Source organism: Stigmatopora nigra, chromosome 10, assembly GCF_051989575.1.
Source record: "Stigmatopora nigra isolate UIUO_SnigA chromosome 10, RoL_Snig_1.1, whole genome shotgun sequence".
Classification (NCBI taxonomy): Eukaryota; Metazoa; Chordata; class Actinopteri; order Syngnathiformes; family Syngnathidae; genus Stigmatopora; species Stigmatopora nigra.
In genome coordinates this window covers 14,445,840-14,466,819 of record NC_135517.1, presented here as the reverse complement: position 1 = coordinate 14,466,819, position 20,980 = coordinate 14,445,840, and the positions used below count along the sequence as shown (strand labels likewise).

At 38.9% G+C, this 20,980-nt stretch overlaps 1 protein-coding gene across 5 annotated transcripts in view; it reads right to left on the bottom strand.

Moving 5' to 3' along the window:
* Nucleotides 1–232: 232 nt before the first annotated feature.
* Nucleotides 233–20,980, bottom strand: part of pparg (peroxisome proliferator-activated receptor gamma) — a 38,984-nt gene continuing 18,236 nt past the window's right edge. For 3 of the 5 annotated variants that reach the window (XM_077726532.1, XM_077726536.1, XM_077726537.1), the window contains exons 2-9: nucleotides 15,292–15,558; nucleotides 12,391–12,557; nucleotides 11,027–11,165; nucleotides 9,620–9,819; nucleotides 6,417–6,534; nucleotides 5,946–6,130; nucleotides 5,100–5,343; nucleotides 233–2,455 (exon numbers count right to left, since the gene is read on the bottom strand). In XM_077726532.1, the coding sequence (XP_077582658.1) occupies nucleotides 2,208–2,455; nucleotides 5,100–5,343; nucleotides 5,946–6,130; nucleotides 6,417–6,534; nucleotides 9,620–9,819; nucleotides 11,027–11,165; nucleotides 12,391–12,557; nucleotides 15,292–15,558 (1,568 nt within the window). In that variant the 3' untranslated portion in view covers nucleotides 233–2,207. The remainder of the gene's footprint in view (nucleotides 2,456–5,099; nucleotides 5,344–5,945; nucleotides 6,131–6,416; nucleotides 6,535–9,619; nucleotides 9,820–11,026; nucleotides 11,166–12,390; nucleotides 12,558–15,291; nucleotides 15,559–20,980) is intronic. The other 2 variants (XM_077726533.1, XM_077726535.1) reach the window with 2 other exon arrangements.

Sequence of the window (20,980 nt, the reverse complement as noted above, 5' to 3'; positions counted from 1 at the left end):
AACTCAAATGTACGCAAAAAGGGGATGAATATGACATCACAAATGTACACACCCAAAAAAGGAGTGTCGTAATCAAATCAATGGAGGGTGTGCTATGGGTGAGGGGCGTGTTTGCCAAGAGTCGCTGATGTCACCGAGGTAAAACACATGTCCAAGATTTGAGGCTCTCAAAGAAGTTATCTTTGGAAATGTTTCTATGCTCTTATGCAAAAAATTTCAGCGACATGCAAAATGTAAAAATATCTTGATTTATTTACAAATAATCAGATCCCTTCATCTGTATTTCCATCTTAAAGAATTCATCACAGCGATTAATTGATAAGGCACAGCTAGAACTTGTTGAGACAAGTCAAAATAATTTGAACAAACATAAAAAGCATCATATAAAAATAAGAAACGAGTGTACAGATTTGATAAAACACATTGAATATTAAGTACAGTGGAACCTACAAAGTGTACACGAGTGACACAACCTCAAGCTGTAATTGTGCTGAAATATCAAACTGAAACACCAGACTTCACATATTTTCATGGTATGTTTATCAGTATTAGCAAAGAGGATATCCAAGGCCATCAGAGTTGATTTTGGGCAAGATGCACGGTACTCTGTGGAGTAGTCATCACTCAGTAAATCAAGCAAGTGTTGGAAAACAACTATTTTTAAATCAAGTGACCATTTTGACTTTGCTGACCCTACTGTACTTGCATTTGGAATGAGGGAGAAAACCAGAGTAGCGAGAGGGAGAATCCACAAGCATCACACAGAAGCTGCAAAATGAAGATTAAATCCCAGAATGTCTGACCCGTAGAATATAATGAGCCGTAGAATATAATGAGCCAACCACCAAAGTGAAACAAGATATAACTTTTCTTGACTATTTTTTTCTATAAGGCGGTAGTTCTGGAGATTGTGCACATCATTGCAAAACTTTTTAAGATTTTTCACAGTTTGTTCACATATTAATCAAGGAGTAGAAAATCGCAGACATTGGCCGTTCACATAAAACTTGATAGTTTGCATTCATAAATATGACATAATCATGCAAAAATGTAGGAAATGTGAAAAGGTTCCCATACCGCATGTTGCTTTTGTGCTTGCAAGCTGATTTTGTTTTACATTTACTATCTTGACAGTTTTTTACAATGGAGTAAATAGTGGTTTAAAAAGAGAATTATTGAATATTCCACAATACAGTAATACCTCGACATACGAGTTCCCCGACATACGAGCAAATTCTGATACGATTAAAATTTCTATCAAATATTTATCTTTTTTTGCTATACGAGCATAGAGCGGACGCGAGAGGCTGTTCATAAGAACATCACGGGCACAAGATGTTGCAATACATTTATTTTTGAGTGTCTGTATCGTAATCCTAGTTCATTTTAATTTGTTAATGTTATGTTACCAGCGCGTTGCCGTGCACATAGTCTCTGTCTCTCCTCCGCGAAATGTCTCATTTTAAACTATTAAACCATTAGTTATTTGTTATTCTGTTAATAGACGGTAAATTTGAACAAAAAACATGTTTTTCCAATCCAATAACCTGTTTTTGCCGTTTTTGTCAGAGGGTTGGAACGAATTAATTTGTTTTCAGTTCATTTTTATTGGGAATGTTCATTTGAGAAACAAGTAAATCGACATACGAGCTCAATCCCGGAATGCATTAAGATCATATGTCGAGGTACCATTGTATGTCTAATACATTCATTGCACAGCAGAAAGGCACAGTAGTGACACATTCTTCTTGATTGTTCCCTGACAGTTGACAATGCAAATATGCGAGAAGATATAATCTGATGCCTTGTTATGTGGATCCGATGAAGATGATTAGCATGAAAAGATGGCACCTTTCAGATAACTTTAGGGCCATGAGAGAGCAGGTGAGTTATGTCTTTTCCCCCATGATATTACTCAATCATGGACATTGTCGCACATTGTGTATGTTTGTGTGTAGGTGTGCATAGATATTTTGCAGACATTTGTGTGGCATTCACAGTTGCATTTGTCCTGCAGGCATCAGCAGCGCAGTCTGTTAATTACAACTCTCCCAGGTCAGAATCGGAACAGCACATTGCAGTTTTGCAAGCCGAAACCACGGGATGGATGACTGCACAGTCTAGACGAGGCACAAACACTCTTGACCTTCCTGTTTTTCCTGGTCCCTTTCTCAATTCCGTTCCCTTGTCGCAACCTTGTCTCATTTCTAATACAAGTCCTTCATGATCTCCTGCAGCAGCGGGTGCAGCAACATGTCCACTTCAGTCTTCTTGAGCAGCTGGATGACGTGCACGTGGTCGGTGACGATCTGCCGCAGGTCGGTCATTTTCTGGAGCAGTTTGGCGAACAGTTGCAGGGAGTCCGGGTGGCTGACTTTGAGCTGCAGCTCCAGGGAATGCAGCACCGTCTCTTGGAGTTGCTCAATGGGCTTAACGTTCAAGAGGCCTGGACGGTCTGGGTAACAGCAAATGGAGACAGACATGCATGTTATGAAAGACCATGGGGAGAAAGAAAAAAAACAAATCCCCCCAGAAAAAAAATGTGATGTAGTGAAGCCGCAATAGCTGAAGCTGCTTTATACGAGGCATTACTGTCGGTTGTATCCTTCTCGAGGTTAGCTAAGATAAATTGCATCACCCAGCAACATTGGCAAAGACAAGCAGTGTTGAAAATTGATGGATTATTTTATTTTATAGCTATATCACAGATGAGCGACAAATATAGTGAATCAGTATAGTAGCCCATGTAGGTAACTAAGAGTTATTTTGCCTGATACATCACAGTTAACTGATTATTCTAAATAACCCATTTATCTCCATCTCCAACTCAGCATAATGTTAATCAGCGGCAATACACAAAATAATTTAGAGTACTATCCCTAAATTAAAGTCAAACAAACATTAATGAATATAGTGTTTGTTTGTGGTCTGTTAGAGCTCAATATTCTAAATTGTATTCCTTTAACAGCTTACACTTTGCAAAACCTTTATGAATATAAACAATCAAAAATGTCAATACAATTCTGCTTTTTAACTATTGGAATTCCACTCTTGCATTCCTTATCTTCAACATAGACGATTTTGAAAACTTAATTTGTACACTGTGTTCCAAATTTTTATAAAGATATATTTTTGGTTTTTCAATAAAACTAATTGATGGAATTGTGTCTCAGGACTCTTTGAATCACTGAATCAATACATTTTTCAGCACACCAAAATTTTTTTAGCAACCAAAGACAGTCATTTAAAGGGCCACCGTTGTTTTTGCAATACAAATCGACAGCTTGCTTCAATGCTACACTGAACACTTTGTCCATTAACAATTTTGGGATTAACTGTGATTTTTTTTCAATATATATAATTTAACAAACCCTTAAAAATGTCACAAAAACTCAAGCGTGATCGCCATACTATTAAGATATTTCTAGCTGTTTTAGAGCAAACGGGTTCATGCAGATAAAGGCACGGCGATGAAAAGTTTCTGACAGACAAAAACATTGGCATGCAGCTGCTAAAACGCCATTACAAAGCAGCAAATGGATATTTGAAGCTTTTGATGCCTCTGGAGCCCCATGACATCAAGATGTAGGATCCTCCAGAAGCTTGCATTTATGCATAAACCTTCTATTCAGCCAACCATAAACAATGCTCACAAGTAGAAATAGTTGGAGTGGGCCGAGAAATACATATACTAATTTTCAAATAGTCATGATCAGTGTTGAGTGCCGTGCAATGCTGGATGGTCTAGATAGAGTAGGGGATGGTTAGACGATGGCCACCCAGTCCCAACAAGGCTATGACATTAGCGGGAAGGTGGCGGAATGAAGTTTTGAGTCGAAATCAGGGAGATAACGCTTGTTGGTCCATTTAGGGTCCCCAGAAGGTGTGAAAATGACCTCTGAAATGTATGTGGAGTTTCTGACCGACCACTTTGTTCCATGGTAGAAAAGGAAGAACTGCACTTTCCATAACAAAATCATTTTCATGCTGCAAGGAATACCTCTGCAGCATTGGCTGCTATGGGTAGAAAAGGGAAGAAACCCATGGTGTGGCCCCCATCCTTCCTTGACCTTAACTGTATTGAGAACATTTGGAGCATCCTCAAGCAAAATATCTATGAGGGTGTGAGGTAGCTCTGGGGGATAGTCTGAGATCATGTAAATAAATTCTAGCAGAAACTCAGAAAAGTCACAAATAGACGCAGGAATTGTGGAGCTACTATCAAATAAGGGTTCTTATGTTAAATGTATCTCAAGATACCACTGTACAGTCATACCTCTACTTATGAATGCCTCTAGGTACAACATTTTCAGGTTACACATTTTTCTTTAGCAAACGAGTGACTCGAGATACGAAAAACATCCAAGTTACGAAATCCCCCAAAATGTAAATGCATTTCCGTATCTGTTGTTTTATTTTGAAAATATTATAGTGGATGAATTGATTCGCAATTTAGAACCTTGCTCTTTACTGGGTTCTCATTGTTATATTATGACAATAAAAGCATTCAATTCCATTCAATTAGCTGTCCCATTGTCATATAATGACAATAAAAGCATTAAATTCAATTCAATTGGCTGTCTCACAACAACCAAGATTCTTCCTTTCATACCTGTCCACCTCGACTAAATGCTCACCTTATTAATGATTGCAATTCCCCTTATTAAGCGATTAAAAACCGTACAAATGCAACGCGGCGCACATTTTCACACACAGAGACACATAGGGCACACGTAAAAGTCTAAAATGTAATAGAAGGGGACGTCTTTCGGCCCTGGTGGAATGGGCTCTTGCCGCCATCTGGTAGACAGGCATGGGTTTTACATCTCCCATTATAACGGTCATGGAGGGAACTATTTCATAAAAAAATTGGGACACTTTGACCAATTTTAAAGGGTTTAGTTGGTAGTTGTATGAGTACTGTGATACGAATTGTAGAATTTAAATATGTACTTACAACATTTTCAAGTTATGAAAAAAGTTCTGGAACCATTTAATTTTGTAAGTAGTGGTACGACTGTGTTTACAAAGGAAAAAAAAGATATATGTGCATGTATATGTATATAGATATATGTAAAAGGCAACCCGAGACCACTCACCTCCACTGAGGATAATAACAGCCAGGAAAAGCGCCATGTCGCTGTCGTCCAGCTCTAGTGTGTTGAACTTGACAGAGAACTCGAACTTGGGCTCCAACAAGTGGCAAAAGGGCTTCCGCAGACTTTTAAGGAACTCTCGCGTCATGAAGATCTGACCATATGAAATCAGTGTTCCGTCTTTGTTCATCAAGGGCGACATCATGATGATGAGGACTTCAATCACGCCATATTTGAGCAATGTTACCTGGAAAGCATGGGGGAGCAAGTTAGAGTCTTGCAATGGAGAAATTTGTGTAGCAAAGTGAATATGAGGAGATAATATTGCCTCGAGCAGTTCAGAATTCATTCAGCTTCTTTTGTCAGAAGATGATATGGATTTTCATTCATTCATGTTCTAAATCATTAATCCTCACAAGGGTCGCACGTGGTGCTGGAGCCTATCCCAGCTGACTTCGGACACCAGGTGGTGGACACCCTGAATCGGTGGCCAGCCAATTGCAGGGCACAAGGAGACGAAGAACCATTTTCGCTCACACTCATACCTGGGGCAATTTAGTTTTCAACCAGCCAACCATTTTTGGAATGTGGGAGGAAACCGGAGTACCCGGAGAAAACATGCCAACTCCACAAGGAAGCACCTATCTAGTATCGAGGACAGGACTACAGAACTGTGAGGCCGATGCGCTAAACACTCGTTCGCCGGGCCACCGACAATTGGTATTTCATGTTAATTCAATTGAAAATCAATTGTGATGGAGTCTAAACTTGGCAATGGCTAAAAAAGAGCTGTGCTCAATATATTCTGAAGGATAAAACATATTTAATGAACCCCAGTTTGGACCTTACCTGATCATTGAGATCCAGGTCAACAAATCCCGGGATGCTTTTGGCAAACTCGGTAACCTCCCTTACTGCTTCAGCTGAGCGGGACTGGCAACTGTGGAAAAAACGGAGCTCGACGGCATTTGTCGTTCCGTGGTCTGTGACGCTTGTCATTCCTACAAAACCAAAATCTGATGTCGGAAAAGCGCCTGTTAATGAGAACATATATTTTGAACATATGCTTGGAAAAAGATCATCAATAATTGAGTTAATTCCTCCAGAAAATAACAGGTATAGATTTTGTATTTCTGATGTTAGTTTTCTAGAAAAAAAAGCTGGCTTCAGCCAGCCAAGTTACCAGTTCTACTTTTTGCTACCATCAGTATGTGGTGGTATATGTATCTTATGAAGGTGTACTTATTGCAGTAAATCACTTTATCATAGGAGATGGAAGCTCCACAAAAAAGTAATTGTTGGTTTGTATGGCCAACTCACCTCCATTGGTGGCAGAATGAGCCGATGCCTGCTGATGGTGCTCCTGAATGGGCATCTGCCTGCAGTTAATGAACTGTTCACCTTCCATCAGAGACTTCATATCATGGATTACAAAAGGCTGTGTGACATAAGATGGAATCAAGAAGAATGAATAAATAAAGGACAAACAGGACAAAACTTTCAGATATGACTCAATAACACACTTTGGTCAGGAATTGCAAGAATGAGGATGGGAATTTAAAATCTTTAAACATCAACTGGGACTGGGGTCCATGTACTATAGTTTGAGAGTTTTAGTTATTTAATAAACACACACACAGAAACAAGTAGCACAGTTTGAGGCTGTGTTTTGATCACAATTTTGCTCGTCGAACAGTCAGGCTTTAAGACGATTGGCGAAGAGGTACAGAGGCATGTATGGAAATTGCTATTGAATTCCAGGTATGTGATGCACGAACAGAGAAGGTACTTTGGCTAAAATCACTTTTTCTGAAGGGAATTACACAGTCATCTTTAGAGCCAGCGCATGTTGATATGTTGCAAATGTTTTATAAATTCCTGCATTTTTTTAATATCGGACAGTGGTGGTGGAGCGAGTGGTTAGCGCGTCGGCCTCACAGGTCTGGGGTCTTGGGTTCATATCCAGGTCATGTCCATCTGTGTGAAGTTTGCATGTTCTCCCCGGGCCTGCGTGGGTATCCTCCAGTTATTCCGGTTTCCTCCCGCATTCCAAAAACATACATGGTTGGTGGATTGGACACTCTAAATTGCCCCTAGGTATGGGTGAGTGTGCATGGTTATCCGTCTCCTTGTGCCCTGCAATTGGCTGGCCACCGATTCAGGGTGTTCCGCGCCTCTGGCCCGGAGTCAGCTGGGATAGGCTCCAGCACCCCTGCACCCTTAATGAGGATAAAGCGATTCAGAAAATGAGAGAGAATGAGACAGTGGTGGTACATTTTTGGTTTTCTGTCCAATACTTTCAGTGCTTTTTCATAAACGGTTTCAATTGTTTTTTATGTTGTTTTGCAGGCCGATGATCAACTTGTTAGGCAGTAAGTTGTGTGATTTATACATACAGACAGCCTTAGATATGTTTAAATGGAGTTTGGATTTTTCAAGTCAGTTGTAATTTTTTTCCATCTGTCAATTCCCTTGCAGCATGTTTTGTGACTATTATTCCGTGAAGTAGATTTTGTATTTTGTATACGGAAGCATTGTGATCTTACAGATATGTATGTCAATTCAATTTAGTGTGCTTAGTGAGAAATTAAAAATAGACAGTTTAGTCAGCAGTATCTTGAGGTTGATGGTGTAAAATTTATATTCGAGATCAATGAAGACTGTACCAATGATATCGCCTTTATCTAGTTTTGATTTTATGTTTCCTAGAAAGAAGCAAACTGTCATGTCAGTAGAATCATGTTTTCCAAAGTCAAATTAAAGCCTCTTCAGGGTGTATGGACTGATGTGATCCACAATTTGTGCCGCAATTATCTTTTCCAAGACTTTTGAGACAGCTATACCATAAATGTCATCATATATCAGGCTGTTCTCACTGCCCTTATCAAAAAAGGCTAAAGAACAGGAATGGGTACATAGACAATATAAAAAAAATATTAATAATATCAATACTGGCATGAGACATCGTGGTGTAGTGTTTCACTCGCCTAACTTTGGTGCGGGTAGGCGTGGTCACAATTCCCACTGATGGCAGTATGATTGGGGATACGGTCGTTTGTATATCTGAGTGCCCTACGACTGACTGGCGATCAGTCTAGGGTGTAAGTTGGCCTATCGCCCGAAGACAGCTGGGTTAGGCTCCAGCAACCCCCACAACCCTTTCGAGGATGGGCGGTATGGAAGATGAATGAATGAATAAATATCTATACTGGCGGTATTTTTTTGTCAGCTCTTGCTCGTTTTGTGTCTTTGCTGCTTTTCTATCTTTTTTAATTGCATTTTAATATTTCTTAATGCTTTTCTATACACTTTGCTTTCTACTTTGTGCTTTTTGCTCTGTTGTTTTGCGACCCTGGCGATTCGACTCCACCCGTCGCGTGGCTTGGTTTCTTTGTGGATTAGTACATGGAATATTTTCTTTATCTATTGTATGTATTGCTGTCTGTTTTGATTCCTACATTTAAAAAAAAAAATGTTAATCCGATCATTCATTGATTTATTCATTTTCTGAACCGCTCACCCTGAATCGGGGCCCAGCAAAGCACAGGCCACAAGCAGACAGACAAACATTTCCACACACTCATACCAAGGGGCAATTTATAGTGTTCAAACAGCCTACCCTTATTTTGTCAGGGATGTGGGAGAAAACCGGAGTACCCACGCAAGCCCAGGGAGAACATGCAAACACCACACAGTGAGGCTGATGCACTTACCACTCATCCACCGGACTTAATCCGATCAATGTTTACTTGTTATGTTGTATATCGTGTTGCTAAACTATAGGTGTCCGTACAGTCTTGGTCGTTCCTTGTGCGATTGAGGTAGAACCCTGGCGATTTTAGGGGGGCACAGCAAGACTCTCTAGGAACAAACTGATAATTTGGAACCATTCAGCGGCTATCACTGGGGTGAACAGTCATAACAAGCTGACTGAAGAGCCTTGAATCCTTCAGACTCAAAAGAGACAAGCTACAGATAATGCTGTTGGTGCTTTTCAACCTCTGCTAGAAATCCCTCAACTTACTGTTAAAGTGACTAAACATGAACAGTAGACAAATACATGAGTATTAGTATCGGTTTAGTACAATTCCATTATTTGAGTATTAAAATGGGGGTGGCCTGGCGGCCAATCGCAGGGCACAAGGAGACAGACAGCCATGCACTCCCACACCCATACCTAGTGTCCAATAAGCCTACCATGCATGTTTTTGGAAACCGGAGTACTCGGAGGAAACCCACACAGGCCTGAGGAGAACATGCAAAATCCACACTGGTGGACATGACCTGGAACAAGAGTAGGTCCATTGTATATATAACCTATAAACTACCTAATCTCTTGCTCCATATACTATGATTCCAACGTGTGAGGATGTTTTTAAAGTTTGCAATCAACAATTAGAAGTGAAAATATATTTTTGGATGTTTTCTAGTTACTGTTAAATTCAAGTTGCAAACAATTAATACTGAAAATGTTACTGTCAAATTCAAGTTGCAAACAATTAAACACTGAAAATGCTGCTTACCGCATTGTCTCCAGTCTTGCCGGAAAGGATGGCCCTGGCCTTGGCCTTGGTGAGGGGGAAGTACTTGAGATAGGCCTCATACAAATGTTTGGCAAGGGCCCTCAGATCGGCAGCCTCCGGGTGAATGTGTTCCATGTCCGACGAAAACTCCGCCAGTAGTTTCTCCTTTTCAGCCTGGGGCATTCTTCCAAAACGAATAGCTGCAAATGACACATGCCAAAAAAATCAAGATCATATTAGAAGCAAATCACAACAATATAAATAATTATGTGGATTTGGAGTCTGACTTTCCAATACATTTACAAAAAGGGAACTCCTTGCAAAATGGAAGAAAAATTACGAAACAAAGGTTGTCATTTGTATTTTGATGATGTCTGTTCCAATATGTACACCATTTTTCAACAGGCAACAGAGATATACCTGGACAACTCTTTATAACTGTCATTTAATGAATGGTGGCAAACATCTCAGCAGCAAGCATTCATCTTCTGTACCACGTATTTTCATCAGGGTTGCCAGGCCCTATTCCAGCTGACTTCGGGGGTAAAGGCAGACTATACTCTAGACTAGTCGCCAGTCAGCCCTAAGGCAAACAGAGAGTCATAGGAACAACCGCACTCACAATTATACAGCCACCAGCGGGAATCGATCGCGCACCTGTACACACCAAAGTCAGGCGAAAGAACCTCGACAACATTAGATGGATGGCAGCAAACATAAATGACTTGTTATGAAACATCTCAGTGTGTGTCTTTTGCTATGTATGTGTATCTTTCACAATTCCTGTTACAATTAGTCATACCTCTACTTATGAATGCCTCCAGGTACGAAAGTTTCAGGTTACGAAATTTATTATATACGGAAACGAGTAATACGAAATACAAAAAGGTCCAAGTTACGAAATCCCCGAAAAAGTAAAGACATTTCTTTATCCGTTATTTTATTTTGAATTCCCCTTATTGAGCGTTTGAAAACTACGAATGCAACGTGGCACATATTTTCAAACACAACCACAAAAACATGCAAACTCCACACAGGAATGGCCACTGATTCAGGGTGTCCCCCACCCCGCCTCTGGCCCGAAGTCAGCTGGGATAGGCTCTAGCACCCCCCCTGCGACCATACTGATGATAAAGCGGTTTGGAAAATTAATGATGAATAATTCATTCATTTTCTGAACTTTTTACCCTCTCAAGGGTTGTGGGAGGTGCTTGAGCCTATCCCAGCTAAATACGGGCACCAGGCGGGGCGACATCGTGAATCAGTGGCCAACCAGTCTCAGGGAATAAGAAGATGGGCAACCAATGTGGAATTAATCAATATTTTTCAATGATCCCAAAAACTTTAGCAGAGTTTTAGATAACATGCATGTTCTGTTTATTTTTGTTTTACCAGGTGTTGTCTTACCATTATGTGACATGCCGACGTTCAGGCACTTCTGAAAACGACAGTACTGGCATTTGTTGCGTGATTTCTTGTGAATGCGACAATGGAGATCACAATGATCATAGACCAGCTTTAATCTGATGGTGCGTCTGAAGAAACCCTATGAGAAAGAAACAAATATTATTATCATCTAAAAAGTCCCAAACCTGGTGGAAAGACAGTTTTTTTTAATTGAGGGAAATGCTTACATGTGCAAATTGACTTAAAGCTTTTTGTGACTATTAAATATTTGTTTTTTTTGGTTCCTAGTTTTTGGCATGAGAGACTGTCCATCTGCTTTAGCAGTTACTGGTGAGTTCAAATGGGTAACGCAGCTAAATTGTACAATACGTATGCGTTAGTTCACGCCACTGTGTCCATTACTTTCTGGTCGATTACATTATATTTCTAAGCATGGCCTTCATACTTCCAGGTAGAAGCTTTATTTAGGTTTTGTTTATAAAATGATCCGTTATTTAAAGAATAAGGAAGTTAAATCGAGTCAAGACTCAGTTTATAAAAGAATGTTTTCTCTTTTTAAACAATTCAATGCTTGCCTCCTTGGCTGACCTATGTATCTCGCGATTGCCTCCACAATCCCCCGAGACTTGAGAACAATGACACTTCCTAACAACGCTGAAAAAAGTTATTGACCGCTACAATTCATTTTATATTAAAAGCATGATAATACAAAGAAAATGTGCATTAGACCATTGGATTTCACTCGGCACTGAGTTCGTAGGGAGGGCAACTGAGATGCGTCTCATTCTTTACAAAGGGTGCTGAATTGAAGTCTATTTGCAGCAATCCTCTTTTTGTTACCAAGACTATCACAACTCGTTTATGTTAGACAAGGATGTTGGCACCACGTATAAGAAGATCCCGATGAGCCTGATGATTGTTGAAAGAGTCAGATATGCGTGTCCAAAAAAGTGTGAGTATTGCACTGGGCACATTGCGATTTCGCAATACAAACTGAACATTGTTCAGATCGGAATAAAATCAACTGACTGGATCAAAAGTTACTCTCTTCTGATTGACGTAATGAGAACCCCTAATTATGGGAAAATTTATGACAAATTCAGCAAGTCTTTTAGGTCAAAATTTAATAGCGATTGGTGATCAAACGGTAGTGACTTATGTTTGTTACTTTCTGCTTAAATATATGACATTTTTAAATGATACTATGCACTTGATAGTTTTGTTACTTCTATAATTGAAAATTATTGGCGTCACTGGCACTGACACATTCACTGCCAACCCTTCCAGTTCAAATATATTGGACGTCTATTACTGGCAATGAGCAAATTAGGTGAAACTTCATATAGTAATTTTGTCTGTCTTACCTTACATCCTTCACAGGCATGGACCCCATAATGAAACCCAGACGCCTTATCTCCACAAACACGACACTCTATGTTGAGCGCGGTTGTTGACGCATCGTCCTGAAGTTTGGAGAACACTGGATTGTCAGTGTGTTGCGGCGGTGACTCTGGCTCCAACTTTATAGAATCTGACGGTAACAAGCATGGATGTCAAAAGAACAGGTGATTAAAAGACCCGAATCTTTTCAACATCTTTGTAAAGAGAGAATCCAATCATTTGCAAATCCATTTCAAAGCCCACTGTACGTTTGATGAAATAACTTACAACTACATGATATTATAGCGCTATAAGAATGGAATAACTGTTGTTCATTTTTGCACCGCCTAATACAGTGATACTCCTACTTAGGAAATTAATTGGTTCCAGAAGTGGTTTCGTAACTGGGATTATTTTTTGTAAATAGAAGCATTCATTTAATTTGGATATTTTTCCAATCTTTATTTTAATACGGCCCCCATATATACAAATATATGTATGCATGCAAAACAGAGAAAAAAGATGAGAAAATTATTCATTAAACCATTGAAATGAAGAAAAAATGCAGACACCTTTTCCAATGCGAATGGCAGTTCAGTAAACAGATGTACACGCACATAAACACAAGACTCATGAACTTAAAGTTATGTCGTAGACGGTGGCCGCTACCCTGCACAAGCTAGCCCTCCTACAGCACCAACCCCGGTTCCAGCATCATCGAGATGCACGTGGCTTCGAGCTAGCGAATGGGAGGTCAAAGAGGTATGGAAGATTGTGATTGGGAAAGCAACTCTACCATGACAAAAATATAAAAATAAAATAAAATAATAAAATTAAAAAAAACGATACCGGTGTGATTGAATTTTTTCTCTGTCAACTTTTTTTTTTAAATTTCATTTGATGTTTCGTAACTTGGACATTTTTTTCTTTTCTTGCAACAAAATGTTTTTCATCAAAGCTTTTCGTAACCTCAATATTTCATATGCAGAAGCATTTGTAAGAAGAGGTGCGAGTGTTTTTTAAATTTGCATAATATTAAAAACTGAATTTAGAAATATTGCAATAATTTTCAATTATCGTTTTCTACGGTGGAAATTTTAATATATTTATTTTCTGCGGCTTAAATTAAAATATATTTATTTGCGAGACAAATATATTGCTGACAAAAATATTTGTATTTTATAGGCCCGGGTTTAAATCAACAGTTTCACAACAATATACTCCAATATTGATTTGTTTGTATTATACAGTATTGGTAAATTTTACAATGGCTCTTGTGATCCGATTAATGGACCTTTCATTGATTTAATACAATATCACGTGTTGATGAAAAATACTAAGCAATTTTGATGTGTTTGACAATTTGGTTGCTGAATCATTTCAGACAGTGAGGAAAACTATTAATTTTAACAAAATGGGAAATAAAATTGATAATTTTGACTCAGTTTTGCCGAACCGATCAATATATCTGTCTAGATCTGTTCATTGTTACCTAGAACAACAGCCCAAGCTCAACTCTTCAGATTCATGATGTATTTCTTCGAAATAAAGTAGTCTCATGCCACCAATTATTGTACAAAATTACAATTTAGAATGGGCCTCGGAGGCATAGTGGTGCATCTAAGTTTGGCAATGAAGAGTTTGAGATAAGTTCTAGCAATAAATAAATAAATAAATAAAATAAATAAATAAATAAAATAAATAAATAAATAAAATAAATAAATAAATAGATATAACAAAATAATAACATTTTCTTTTATTTTCTGAACTGCTTATATTTTTGATACACACATTCTCTTCTCGTTTTAAGCTGGTGAGCCCACAGAATTAACTTGGCCCCCTGTGTCAAAATGAAATTTACCAGTGAATGATTGACAGCAGCAGGCTAGTAAAGCAGCTTACCTTGCTTACTATGTTTTGTTTCGTGGCCAGCCAATCGCAGTGCACAAGGTCACATTCAACCATTCTCGCTATTCATACTTTCAAGACAATATCGAGGTTCCAACCAGCCTTCCATACATGTTTTTGAGAAAAACAGAGTACTCTGAGAAAACTCCTGCAAGCTCGTGGAGAACATGCAAATTCCACACAGTTAACCACCGCCAAGCTGCTCTTAAATAATAACAGTTTAAAAATGAATAAAAAAAACCCAAACAAACAGGGGAAAGCAATACAATACAATTCTTTATCATGAGTTGGAACACAATCCTAATGACTATTATCATCATTATCAACTTCAAGTGTATTTCTACATTAACTCTATATACAATAAATAATGCCGTTTTGCTTTGTATTTTTTAAAACTTTAGATAATGAATTTAACGTTTTATAGATCAAATAATGCCAGGTATTTAACATTCTGAAAAATACGGTCTAACTCTTGGCTTGGTGCACAATCTGTTGCTCATCTCCTCTCATTTTCTCAACCGCTTTATCCTCACTAGGGTTGCGGGGGTTGCTGGGACCTATCCCACCTGACTTGGGCCAGAGGCAGGGGACACCCTGAATCAATGGCCAGCCGATCGCGGGGCATGATGAGATGGACAATCATTCACGCTCATGACTATGGGTTATTTAGCGTGTCCAATCAGCCTACCATGCATGCCTTTGGAATGTGGAAGGAAACCAGAGGACCCGGAGAAACATGTAAACTCCACACAGGTGGACCAACTTGGATTTGAACCCAGATCTCCCAATGTAAGGCCGATGCGCTAACCACTCAGTCGCCGGGCCACCCACAATCTGTTACATTTTGATTAAAAATTATATCTTTAAACATTTAAACTTGCCCTTGTGACCTTTTCATTGGGACGCAATTTAAATCTTTGATTACAAACTACGTTTCTACAACATGAGTCTTTATGAATAAGGAAGACTTAACTTACTCTGTATGTCTGCATGAGTCCTGTAGTGGTGCATACTGGTGTAGTCTAGGTTGGTGAGATTGTCTTCCCCCTGCGACTGATCATAGGCCACACCGACAGAGGACATGAGCGAGGGCGATAGGGAGGACGACGAAATGGAGGCGTAGTCCAACGTAGTCAGGTGTTTCATGTCCAGCGAGTGGGAGCTGTCGTCCAGCTCGGGTAGATCGGCAGCACTCAGACTGAAGCCCACAGGCCAGGCTAGGAGTTGTTGCGTGTCCACCATGTCTGTTATGGAGAGAGAGAGAAACTGGATCATTGACGTGTAAGCTGATACAACATTTCCGTATTTACTGCATGTGTCCTTGTTTCAAAGAAAAACAGCTAAAAGAATGTAAAACAAGGAAGAAAGAATGACTGGGTTGGGGGGTGGGGGGGGGGGTTGGTGCAGATGGACAACGGGTGATGAGATAAGAAAATAAGGAGGAACAGTCTCGGAGATACAGACACTTGTGTGTTTTATTTGAGAGTTGACAAGAATGTGCAGTTGTACAATTACAATGTAATTACAAGATCAACCTCCCTACATCGTCAGGTTTGCCCCTACCTTCAGCCTATTATCTAGTCAACAGCAAGACTGCATTGGAACAGAACGAACTTTGCATTTAATGGGGCTGTCTTATCCCTGATGATATTTGGGTGGCTCAAGCATTCATACATACAAATAATGCACTCTTGTGTGCTTGACTCTGACCCATGAAATAAGTCACTCATTGTGTGTATTTTCCTGTCACTGTGATGACCTGGCTGAAAAGTACTTTCAATTTGACAGTTCTGGCCTTAGGAGGTTAAACTAACATTTTCTTCCATTCATTCATCCTCAGCACCGCATTCCCCATCACTTTGCCTATCGCAGCTGATTTTGGGCGAAATGCAGATGATACTCTGGATTGGTCGCAGGGTAATTCCATTCAGCATTTTTTTATTAATAGTTATATATTCAGTGGTGATGTGATGTTTACAGAAAAGTGTATCCATTTTGAGAAAAAAATCCTCCATAATATTAGTTTAATCACTATTAATATGAAGATTATTTCATAAAAATACATCTTTTCATTTCAATGAAGTTTGAAAAAAAATATGAACGGAGTTTCTCTAAATGAAGTTTTTCAAGTTCATGAGGAACAAAACATTTGATAGTACATAGTGTCCGAGTGTTTTAAGCAACTATGAATAACTCTGGAAACAGGTTATAAATAATCCATAAAGGCTTACTACAGTCTGAAAATAAACTTCCGATAAACATGCTTGCTACTAATGGACTCATAGATGCCAAAAACAATGAATGGGTTGAATTATGCAACAAGCCAAATAAGAAGATGTAGGTAGTAGTGTTATAAAAATGGATCATGGGGGGGAAAAAACATCCTCCTTTGGCACTTACCTTATTGTTTGCTGTTTAACTGCTATGGGCTGTAGAAATAAGTTTGGGACTACTTAGAGAAGAATTCACAACACTGTGCCATTGTTGTCGCTTAGTTTTTGAGTGCAACATTCAGCTTAAGATGCCGGGGAAACTATTTCTGAAAGTAAATGCTGGATTTTTGTCTTTTTGTAGGCTGTCAGCAAGATACAAACTGAAAATAGACACACCTAAAGTTTGCAAACCCTTCAAGGTAAGGGAAAAAAAACAACTTGGGTGAGTAAGAAGAATTCTACCAATCCCATTGTAGCTTTGGTATCTAATAAATCACGTTGCAAGCAAAACACCAACATTTTTTGTATGTGTGGCAGGATGGCAAATGGAAATAATGAAACACGCATACATCTGCAGCTGCGTGAATAAACACGCTGTCAAGACACTATAAAAGATGAAAATTGATTAGCGTGGTTTCATCATTCATGTGTGCGTTTTTCGGCGCACATGCGTGACACTGGCGCTTGTGGATATTGCGCCACATCTTGTCCTGCCTCACGTCGGAACGATTGCACCCGGCAATGAGTAAGAAGACCTTATTTCAGTCATTACATCACATTTCAAAAGGCCAACAGTCGGGTATACTGCCAGTTTAAAAAAAAGTCCCAATGTTTGCAATTTACTTTTGATAATGTTTTAAGTGATAAAATCATGTGTGCTACGCCCTATATATGCATCTAAATGAGGGGTGGGCAAGCCGGTCCTCGAGGGACGCTGTGGGTGGCACTTTACCCAATGAGATTTCTGGAGAAAACAAGAAGCACCTGAATGCAATCCACTGATTGATGAAAAGGTGGCCTCCTAATGGGTTGGAATGAAAACCTGGACCCAATGTGGTTAACCATAGTTTGCCCACCCCTGATCTAAATCCATGCCAAATTTCCTCTTTGTGAAGAAGCCAACCGATACCACTAATGTTTCTAAGAAAAAAAAACATCAACTCTCCTCGGTCAATCAGCGAAGGGGATTGATAAAAAAATGTGTCCATAAGTAGGCCATACATTAAGAAATTGAGCAAACACCTTTCACGCAAATAGATCATCCAGTCATGGAGAATGGACAATGTAAAGAAATGGGCAAGTCAAAACTAAGGACAAACGGAGATATGCATGAAAGAAAGAAAAGATGACAAACCGGTTTTGCAGCATTCAATGTTGCCTTTAGCTCGCCCACACTGTAAATCATTGCACTACTTTTCCATCAAAAGTCGAATAGTGACATGCTGTATTTCATGTGTGTGGTGTAATACCGTAATTTATACAGAGAAATGTTTTACAGTGTACAGAAAAGTTGTAAAACTGAGAAAAAATTTCATATATTTTCATATCAAATAATCTGAATCGATATCAAGCTTCTGGATAGCTTGCTGATGAGTTCTTCATTTGATTCAGGTGTGGTAGAGGAGGGAGATATGGAAAACAGACTGGATAGGGGCTCTCGAGGCCACCCATGTGTTCAACTTTTGTCAATGATTAGATACTGGAATACATTCTCGTGTTTCTTTGATTCCTGTTGATGAAACTCTAATTATAATAATAATGATTTTATGATACTGTGCATATTGATGACAGTTTTTAAATTATAAGTGTCTAAGTAGGGGATGTTTTAGCTTTTGAGATTTTATTTTTTGTAAATTGAAATTTCTTTCATATCCAGGCAAAAAAAAATAATCAGTAAACAAACACCTGATTTTAAACTGTAAAGTTTGAGGTTTGGGATTTTTAAGCAACAATATAAACAATTCTTGGTTTCTTCTTGTCAGAAATATTTTGTAGCATTATTGTAATTAACATTTGAACTGTCATGAATAGAAAGCCAGTATATAGTAAAAATTGGAAAAGAAAATATCTACTACCTACTGCATGTGGGGGGGAAAACATTACGCTATTAAGTGAGGATATACGTGTGACAACACTGTTGAAGGAAACATTTGCATAACCAAGAGCTCATTAATTTATTTTCAGTTTCGCTTATCTTCATAAGGGTTGCAGGAGCCATTGGAGCCTATCCCAGCCAACTATGGCCAACAGTTGGGTGACACCCTTATTTGGTTGTCACGATAATGCAAGGCACAAGGAGACAAACCATCATTTAAGATCATACTACTACCTAAGGACGATTGGTGTTTGGGTTTGATTTATTTAAGGACAATACATATTTATGGGTTTTCTCTGGGTTTCTCCGGTTTCATCGCTCATCCCAAAAACATGCATGGTATGCCGGTTGGACACCATAAAAAGCCCAAAGTTATGAGTGCGTACATGAATGGTCGTCTGACTCCATGTGCCCTCCGATTGGCTGGCCACTGATTCAAGGTGTCCCCCCCCCCCCCCCCCTGCCTGGTGCCCATAATTAGCTTGGATAGGCTCCTGCAGCCCCCATGACCCCTGAGAGGATAAGCAGTTTAGAAAATGACTGAATGAATAATTGTTTTCACTATCCAAAATCTTGTCTTTTTGCCGATAAATCCCCATGGGGTAGTTTGTGATTTGTGGGTTACGGTATGGTGAACTTAATTTGAAACAAATAAGTGTTTAAATAAGCACACACACACATACGTACAAACAATCGAGAAGTAGGGGAAAATATTTTGGCATAGCTTTGATCTGTATGAATGTGTTAGTGAGGAGAAAGTGTAGCAATAAATTCTAAAAAAAAGCAATTCACTGTCATCGTGTGGTTTGCAGTAATAGTGACTTAAGCACTTCTGCATTTACTGTCTGCGTCATTCTATGCTTTCAAACGACTCAGCATTTTTCATTAATTAATTCACTTATCCACACAAGGGTCGCTGGAGTCTATCCTATCTGAATTTGGACACCAGGCACGGTGGCCATCCAATCACAGGTCCCAAAGAGATGGACAACTATTCACAATCACACTCATACCCAGTGGCAAATTAGAGTGTCCAACCAGCCTACCATACATTTTTTGGGATGTGTGAGGAAACTGGACTACCCAGAGAAAACCCATGCAGGCCCGGGGAGAAAATGAAAACGTCACAAAGTGGACTTAAGATCAAACTCTCGACTCTAGAACTGTTAAGCGATGTATTAACCACTCTTTCACCGGGCCGCCCTTCAAATTTTGCTAATTTTTTTTCACGGTCAGTACAACAGGACATAATCGTCCAATGTTCAAACATGTTTAGGTGCATTTGTGACTACATTCCAATATTAGTGTGTGTAGAGCAATATGGAAACTGTTTATCAAAAGATTGGGGTTCCACTTGTCTTTAGGAATTTATATACAAAACAGCATTCAAGGCAGGTTTTGTTCTACCTGTCTGTGTTGGGTCCATCCACCCTTACGGTAAAAAAAAAATCATCAATTATAATGGCAATTTTTCTCAATCAATTTGATAATTATTAGTTTTGGATTAGTCAATTTATCATGGCATCACTAATTAGCAAATATAAAGCCCGTCTGAAGGAAATTATAAAAGATGAATTAGCACCTCTACTCTAAATTGTTAAAATGCTTGTAAGTTTGAAAGGTTATCATTGTCTAGAGTCTAGACTGTACTTATGAATGTCTCTGCATACAAAATATTCAGGTTACGAAAGGCCTTGATGGGAAATTTTGCCTCTGGATACTAAAGAAATTTCAAGTTACATAAAATAAAATCTCAAAAGCTAAAACATCCCTAGAATCTTGTATTTTATTTTGAAATTGTTGTGGATTGGATGTGCTTTCGTGCTGCCGATCTCCCAAAACGCTGCTGGTGGCCTATTGGCAAGGAGGGAACTGCATCTTCATGATGTTCTCACCCTCAAGGCACACCATCATCTGAGACACTTATAATGTAAAACTCTGTCACCAATATTAACAGTATCATAAAATCATTATTATTATTATAAAAATTTAATCAACAGGAATTAAAAAAAACACGAGAAAGTATTCCAGTATCTAATCATTGACATAAGTTGAATTCCCCAAACTCAGGGGTGGCTGGAGAGCCCCTATCCAGTCTGATTTCCATATCACCCTCCTCTACCACACCTGAATCACATGGAAAACAGACCGGATAGGGGCTCTAGATGAGTCCTTATTAATTATAATGTATTTTATTATTATTTGATTATACTTTTTGTGTTTTACAAATATTTTATACAAAATTAGTATATTTATACTGTCTACTAAAGGGTAGTATTGGGGACCTTGGAATGGATTATGTCTTTTACATGAAAAATTCAAGATACGAAATCACAATTTCATTTCGAAAGTAGAGGC